The sequence below is a fragment of the Rhamphochromis sp. 'chilingali' genome (genome assembly GCF_963969265.1).
Source record: "Rhamphochromis sp. 'chilingali' genome assembly, chromosome: 10".
Classification (NCBI taxonomy): Eukaryota; Metazoa; Chordata; class Actinopteri; order Cichliformes; family Cichlidae; genus Rhamphochromis; species Rhamphochromis sp. 'chilingali'.
Window position 1 is genome coordinate 20804970 of NC_137937.1, and position 8472 is coordinate 20813441.

The following is an 8472-nucleotide window of genomic DNA, read 5'->3' on the forward strand; positions in this document are numbered from 1 at the left end:
GTGACACACACAAGTGTGACACGTCTTTAATTACTGACCTTTTGCTAAATATTATATATACTGTCCTCAAATGTTGATCTATATATTGTTAATATTTTAAGTGTTTCTAGTTGATTTTGTGATGTTACTCATTATTCTGGTACTTTGTATCCACAGAATCGTGGGATGTATTGGCGAAAAATAAAATCAATCAATCAATCAATCAATCAATCAATCAATCAATCAATCAATCAATCAATCAATCAATCAATCAAATATAATGTAATATTTTGGTATGCTTTTCTTCACCAGAGGCCAGTGAGGTTCTGAGTGTATAGGTATAAATCACTCCTGACCAGATGATGTCGCTCTTTCCGTTAAGCGAGATCCTCTCCGGTCTCATCGTGGGCTGTGATTGGTTAAGGACGTTGCTAGGACATCACGAACAGTTTACAAATATGTCGACTTCCTGAGGCAAACCAAATGGCTAATGTGGTCGTATTATTATATTCTTCGTTCTTTACACATGTTTTACTCTTCGCTTGCGTGGCTTACACTCAAAACATTGTCGGTAAGACCTTATATTTAATTTGCTTTGAAATAGCTGACGGTACCTTCGCAAAACCTACCTGAGAAACGAGCAGTTGCTAATTTTTTAGTGAATTTTTGTAGCTAATATGTGACATAACTGTTTTGAAAGTTTTCCAGCCTTCCTTTGTGATTACAACGGGACCAGTGGTCACTGCAGTTTTGCTGGGAAACACCTCGGGTATCTCTCTTAGCCTGAGGACAGTTTCTCCATCCAACACAACAGGTAAAAGCTCCAGGACACCACATATCCTCTTTGGTCCACCAGCCCCCCAGCATCCCAGCATGGTCTGGCAGTGATATTGTTGTACTAGTTTAACTGCATTTTATAAATTCACAGCTTAGAAACTCGAAAAATGAGAAGAATTTAGCAGTAGTAGTTGTCGCGGTTCGAATTTTGAGGAAGAGACATACGAATGAAAGTCCATAGTGGGTCAACACAAATTATTTTATTAAAACACATATGTGGTGAAGATAGGCTCTGCAAAACATCAAGCTCCATCTTCCCCTTACAATAGGTGGGTGTAATATTTATACTTATGATGACCAGTACCTCGCGTCACTAAAACAGAACAGTTCCTCTTTCAGTTCCTCCAGATGCATCCTGTTATTCTACTTGTCCAGACTTCATCTGTGACCAGGCCAACTCCAGTGCAGCCTGCTGAATGCACACAGGCCACATGTAGTAAATTATACTGTAAACATGTAGGCAACCTTTCAATAGCTGAACTTTGCTCCATTGATCGGCCAGACATCGCGCTGCCCGTAGCTTCAAACCATTAATTAACTTACCCGAGCTTCAACCCTTTAATTATGCAATATGTGTATAACATGATTACAGTTGCACCTGCAATGAAAGATTATGTGCTTATGCTAACACCTGAAATACAGACTTTAATATAACCTCACCAGTTTCAATAAATGTGTCAATGAAATGATAACAATGATAAATCATAAATGATGCAACAATAATAATAAGGATTATGAATAGTGACAGTAAAATAATTTTGGATGCATTTGGTTGTTGTTGATGGTTTCCTTTTAACAGGAAACATTGGTTCTCCATCATGTGTAGCAGAAGAAACAAATTGGGTCCTCACAAGGGAGCAGCTGGGAAAGGTAAGAGACTTGTCCTGTCCTTTTTGTGGCATAAAATGGAGAAAATACACACCAGAGTTGTTAGAAGCATGAAGTTTATTTCAAATATTAATTAATGAATTGATCTGAGTTAAGAATGTACAGTGAACAGATGCAACAATGATGAAGTAAGACACAAGCACCTGAGTTAATTACAACAAAAATTTAATTTCATAAAGTTGATCCTTGGACATGCATTTTCTTCATGGTCTTGTTTGTCTCATTTGGTGTCCCAGACTGCAGTTCGAGTTCATCTAAGACTGAATCAAAGTCTGCATTTATGTGGCAACAATGATACAAACACAGACTGCTGTGAAAGAGCATTGTGCATCCTGGAAGCCCTTCAGGTGTCTGCCTGTGTGGACGGTACACCCCAGGCATCGCTGCTGATCCAGGCTAAGATACATGCCCTGTTGGTTCCTGCTAATCCAGGATCTGGTAATTCAAATGAATCTTGTGTCTCACTGTAATGTGCTTTCATTTAAAAAAAAAAAAATTCAAACAACAAAAATTGAAATCTCCATTTCAGATAATAAAACAGTTATTCCAAACCAAGTGTACCAGCCCCTGGGCCCTTGTCCTTGTGACCTGACATCCGGAGCGTGTGACATACTCTGCTGTTGTGACACGGTAATATTTTTTAAAAGACAGGTGTGGATGTCAGACAAATATTTTCTTCTGTGTTGATCATCAAGTGATTAATTTGTGACTTCCCCCTCAACAGGATTGTTCCAATGAAGATTTGAAGCTGTTCTCATCCCATTGTCTGCCAGGACCCTTTGGTGGGCAGGTCTCTCCTGCTCCAGATTATCAGTGTTCTGTGCAGTCCACAGGAAATTCCCCAGATTGGTTTCCATTTTTATGTGTCAACTCTCCCCCTGAAAACAACCCTTACCTTGGTCACTTTTACAAGGGAGACACAATGTGAGAAAGGTTTAAATATATTTCAGTCTTGCAACTTATCAAGGAATTTCATGTTTCATGTTATCATCATTTGTCTTTCACCTGTCTAGTGCACCTAAGCCTGGTCCATCATTCCAAAGTCCAGTTTTACCAGCTCCAGTCCCAGTTGATGTTTATATTCAAGGAAATCCAATTTTCACATTAAATGGCCAATACTTCACTGTTCCTCAGGTTAGTGTTAGCGTGTACAGTGGCCCCTCGTTTATCGCGGGAGTTACGTTCTAAAAATAACCCGCGATAAGTAAAATCCACGAAGTAGCCAACTTTATTTTTTACAATTATTATAGATGTTTTAAGGCTGTAAAACCCCTCACTACACTCTTTATACACTTTTCTCAGACAGGCATGAACATTTTCACACTTTTCTGTCTTGTTCAAACACTCTCAAAGTTCAAACCTTGTAGAAAAATAAGTGCAGTATAATAGAATGAAACCAAAGGGACCCGCAGGTGATGACATTTCGTCGACATTGTTGTGTTTGTTGGGGAGAAAACTTACAAACATACAGTACAGCACTTCAGAGTCACGCTGCTAGCGATCAAAGATTTATGTAAATTTGACAAGCTGAACGCACTTTGTACTGTACAGGAGTAACGGCACGAGATTGATTGACAATGGTCAGCTAATCGGGACACAGAACACAATGCGTTGTAAAAAGACAAAAAAAGCACGCAAAATTGCACCTCAAAAAAATCCAAGAAACAGCAAGGCTGCAAAAGGTGAACCGCCATATAGCGAGGGACCAGTGTATTTAATGCCTTTTATTATAGGAATGTTTTATATGTAAGTATTCCAAAGCAGTGACAGCTAACACTTAATGTAACAACTGTTCTGTTCAACAGAAGGTCCTTGGACTTTGTGTAAACAATGCTCCTGTAGCATTTCTGAAAAATTTCAACTATGAGTGTACAACTCTGCTGCTCTCCTGTCCAACTGGATATCCTCTACAGACACTGTCAGGAAACCTAAGCATTAAAGTGAAGAATGGACAAGGAGGTAGTTTTTAAATATAATAAATTATAGAAAAGCTTTGAAGTGTTTTAAAGCTATCTGAATGTCGAGCTGTTTAAAAATGGTTTTGTTTATTCCTGTATTTCAGGTGATGTTGTGGTGGATGTAACTGATGAAGTGGCTGCTGATACGAGTCCATTTATTTCCATAATAGATGCAGTTGCCCCCTCAGGTATCCACATTACATTACTGCATTACTAACACAACTCAAATGTTTAATTGACCTTAATGTTGGCATGTTTGGGCATTTTTTTCAAAAGATGAGATGCTGGTTTGTGAAAATTTGACGTTAGCGCTGGATTACAAGTTTTACTGGAGAGAAAATGGCATCACAGGCATCACGCTGACAAGGACTATTGGGACTATCATTTTAAATAGTCGTGGTAAGTGCTATAACGCTTGGCCGTTGTTTAGCTTGACTAATGGTTCTGACTAATATTGTTTTCTTTTCCTGTAGTTTAAACTCATTTTTGGTACTCTCTTGTCTTAACAGCAACATTAAGCACAAAGTATTCTGCCACATTTCTAAATGGAGAATTTTCTGGCAAGCCAAACTCGGGCAACCCAGGTAGGACCAAGAGGAGGTTTTGTATAAAATAAAGTATTTACAGTGCCTGGGAATAACATGTGTACACATTTTTAATGACAGGTTACCAGGTGGGAAGGCCTGTTGTTGCTGGAATTGTGGAAGCTTTGGACAGCAACAAAGGCTTAATAAAACGGACATCAGTTAATGTTTGGAAACCAGGTAAAACCCATAAAGATTGCTGATTAGTAGATGACTGCATGTAACCTACATACTGCCATATAAAAAAGAAGGTTTTCACAGGACTCTGTGCATTTATGTGAAAAACTATCTCATGATTCAGGAGCATGCAGAGCCATTTTTAGTACCAAAAACTTGAAGTGATCATTTTCTTTATGACTTGATCAGTCTTTCACATCATTGTGAAAGAATTTTAGTCAAGCCTTCTGGGCTTTGTTTATACACAGCTCTCTTTAGTCCTGTCACAGCATTTCAATCAGGGTGAGGTCTGGACTTTGAATGGTGCGTTGCAGTTAATAAAAAGTCTTTGATTAGGAGCCTCTGGGTGCTACTCACCCTCTTCATTACTATGGAACTATTAAGGGGGCACTTAGTTTTCCACGGGATTTCATGGAGTCCTGTGAAAATGTTATTTTTTACTTGACTGTAAGTTTCAGTCCAAACAATTTGACTTACTGTACATTGAAGATAACCAGTCCTCTCCATTTTCTGATCTGGCTTCCAGTGAGTGATGGACTCTGTTCCACTGCTGGGATGAAACCGGTTCTGTTTGGAGAGAATTCAACATCAGGGTGTTTGCTGCCTGTCAGCCGGCAAAATCTAACTCAGTGTAGCCTTCTGAGGTCAGTGGCTTTGCATGATTACTTCTCTAATGTATATATGTAGATATATGTGTTTTTTTAATATAGTTTCTTTCCTCTTTAGAGAGACTGTTACTAACCTACAGGCAGATTTGATTGCAGCCACATATGTGGCAAAGAGTGGAAACCCAGATTTTCTAACTATGGCAGATTGGATAAACATAAGTTGTAAGTACACAGTGCAAAGAAAGAATTTCCTTTTTTTTTTTTTAAAAAAAAAAAATTGTCTACTTTTTAATTATATTAAACTCCTTTTTGCCATTCTCGTTCTGCCATAGTATTTTTTTTATGGTTCTAAATGTTTTTCACAACATATAAATTCCAGTTGTGACACTGAACTCAAGCACAGCAATGAAAAACAGCACAAGTACATGTTACGATATTCCGGCCCACCTGCATATCCATATTTGGAGTGTTACCACCAGCGTGGTAGAGGGTGTGCCTCAGAGGGAAATTCGTGCTTTGCAAGTCAGGTATGTATTAGAAGGGGCTATTGATTATTGCACATAATGAGTCACTTCATATAAAGAATTCTGTTCTGTTTTAGCAATAGCCCATCTAACTGGGCGCTGGACTGTGGTGGAGGTGCTATCTCTTCATGTGTGGACCCAGAGGAGCCTCAGTTGTTCTCCATCACCTCCTCTGTCACATTTATTGACATTCCTATCAACACCAGACCAGCGAAAACCAGGTGCCTAATCCAGCAGAAACAGTTTTTATACCAGATACAGATTAAAGGCCGATTAAAAACTTCCTGTGTACTTTGTTTCTAACAAAGTGTTGCTTTGTTAATTAATTTTTCCCTTAGGTTTTACATAAACTTCACAGAATATGACTGTAACAGGAATGATGTGTGTTGGCCTGAACTCGCCTTTCCCATCACCAAGTATTACACAGGTGAGAATTTGTTAAATTCTAGAAACTGTGCAGTGTTTTTACTCTTTCCTTTTGGACGTTATTTAATCAATTAGGAAGAGTCCTTACCCAGAGAATAATTCCTCTGTATTCTATTTGTGGTTTTAAAATAATTTTATCCATTGTTAGACCTAAAAGCTTAAACAAGAGCAACACAGGCTCTACTCCAAATTACAATGTAATATTCAGTGTAATTGTACCAAAATCAGTTCTAGATTAATAGGATTCTGGTTAAATGTATCTTTAAATGCATTAGTGAATAAAACTGATCCTGAGGTGGATAATAAAAAAAAAAACTCTCATGTGTTTCACTTTTTCCCCCTAGAAACATTTCTAAAAGTTTGGATTACTGAGACTACAGTCAGTGACCTACTTTCCCTTTATCCTTCACAGGCGAGCCATTTTCTCAGTCGCTGGCTAAGGGCATGATCTTGGTTTTCTTCTTTATCGTTGCCTCAGTTCTTGGCACCCCGTGGAGACAAATCAGACAGGCGTGGAACAACTCTGCTCACTAAAACTCAGTGATGATGGTTTAAAGTGTCACTGAGGATAATGACACCTTTTCCTTAATAACATAGTAACTTACATGTTTATTCCTATGATTGTTGTAGGAGTATAAACTGTTGTATTTGTGAACCTTTTTGCAATAAAAATATTTTTCTATTACTTTCTCGTGCATGGGACTTGATTCCTGGTTGTTGTTTTTTCAGATTTCAGTTGTTCTCACATGGCTCAGGGTCATCACCCAGAAGCAAAATATTATTTCAGCGTCACACAGACAGGCAACAGCTGTAACACAGTTACTGTTCCTTAGGATTATAGACCTGGGTTTAAAGTTATTTACTATATTTTATAGTAATAGTAATTTAAATTACCTCAAAGTTGATGTCACAGAGTGATACTGAAATAAATCACCAGTGCAATTTAAATTAAGAAGCAGGAATATTAATAAAAAAAGTATTTATTTGTGAGACAATGTGCTGCTGACAGTATTTATTAATGTGGTATTTCATGCTGTAAGAGATAATCATCAAATCATTACTGAATGCCGCCTACAGGCCGATATTTATTGCAGCCACAGATGTGCATCAGTCAGCGTTCTGTTGCTGTTTATTGCTGCAGTGTGCACTTTGTGATGAGGTGTGTACGCAGCCACATTGCTTCCTCTTTTGTTAATTTGTGTTTCCTTTCCATTTTGCACTATTTTATTTTTAGAGTAATTGTTCTTTTTTTTTTTTTTTTTTTTAGTCATCACACTTATTGAATCTACATTTTATTTATTTTTACACAAACTATTCTGTGTACTATCTTCAAATGTCCACTAGATACACAGTGAAAATGGAACATAGTATAAATGAACCTCTGGCGTCTTCTTTACTGCTCTGAGTACACTAACAGCACAACAAAATGGAAACGGGGAAATTACACAAATGAACTCAAACAAAGGATTTGGGGCAATTAGGCTTCAGTTTGGGCTGTTAAATTACTACGTTATTCTTTTCATTTGTTTTTGGTGATATGGCTTGTACATACTCTGTGACAGCCAGTTACCAATGTATGTGCTAAGATTGCTAAAAATGCAAATGCATTGTATGAATAATGCAGTTCAATAGCCATTTTGGGGAAGTGCATATTCAAATGTAATTTTTAAGGAGGATCTCATTCTCTCAGTTTCTCTGTTTTTTCAGCAATACGTAATAAACTTCCTAATATTTTCAGTTCACTTCAGCAGCATCACAACCATGACTCCAAAATGGTTTTAGAAGAACCTAAATGATAAAATATAGATTTATTCTGTCTGTGAAATCAGATTTATGCGACCTATTTTACCTCCTGTAGAAGCTTGCTTCTGCCACTGAAAAGAAAGCCATCCACAAGTCAAAATTTGGGGTACAGTGCTGTGAAAAAGGATTTGCTGCCTTCCTGATTTTTTTTTTTACTCATTTGTCACATGTGTTTCAGACCATCAAATAAAATTCAACTTTAGACAAAGAAAGTAAAAAACTTTCTTTTTCTCAAGTAAATACAAACTCTAGTTCATTCATAGAAAAAAGCTATCCAAACATACCTGGCCCAGTTCTAAATATGCCCTCAAATCTAATAACTGGCTGTGCCACGCTTGGCAGATCTTTTTTTTTTTTCAGATCATTGTCCTGCTGCTTAATCTGAGCGCTCTTGAGCTTCAGCATAGTAACTGATGGCTGGACATTCAGAGTTCATGGTTCCATCAATTACAGCAATTTGAACACGTCCTTAAGCAGCAAAGCAGCCTCAGACCATCACACTGCCACCACCATGTTGGACTGTTGGAATGTTGCTCTTTTTTTGAAATTCTGTGTTCGTTTTAAACCAGATGCAACAGCACTCAAACCTTCCAAAACGTTTTTGAGAAAACTTTTCTCAAAAGTCTTGGGGATCATCACCATGTTTTTTTTGGCAAATGTGAGACAAGCCTTTGTGTTCTTTTTTGGT

General features: G+C 37.7%; 1 protein-coding gene across 1 annotated transcript; it reads left to right on the forward strand.

Annotated features, from left to right (window-relative positions):
• Window positions 1-394: 394 nt before the first annotated feature.
• Window positions 395-6666, forward strand: tctn2 (tectonic family member 2). Its single transcript, XM_080893865.1, has 18 exons — window positions 395-550; window positions 680-793; window positions 1616-1686; window positions 1941-2142; window positions 2234-2334; window positions 2429-2628; window positions 2718-2838; window positions 3510-3663; window positions 3767-3850; window positions 3939-4061; window positions 4172-4246; window positions 4328-4426; window positions 4950-5067; window positions 5150-5253; window positions 5411-5558; window positions 5633-5776; window positions 5894-5982; window positions 6394-6666. Exons 1-18 carry the CDS (start codon window positions 463-465, stop codon window positions 6513-6515), a joined length of 2157 nt encoding a protein of 718 aa, XP_080749991.1. The 5' UTR covers window positions 395-462; the 3' UTR covers window positions 6516-6666.
• The last annotated feature ends 1806 nt before the right edge of the window (window positions 6667-8472 follow it).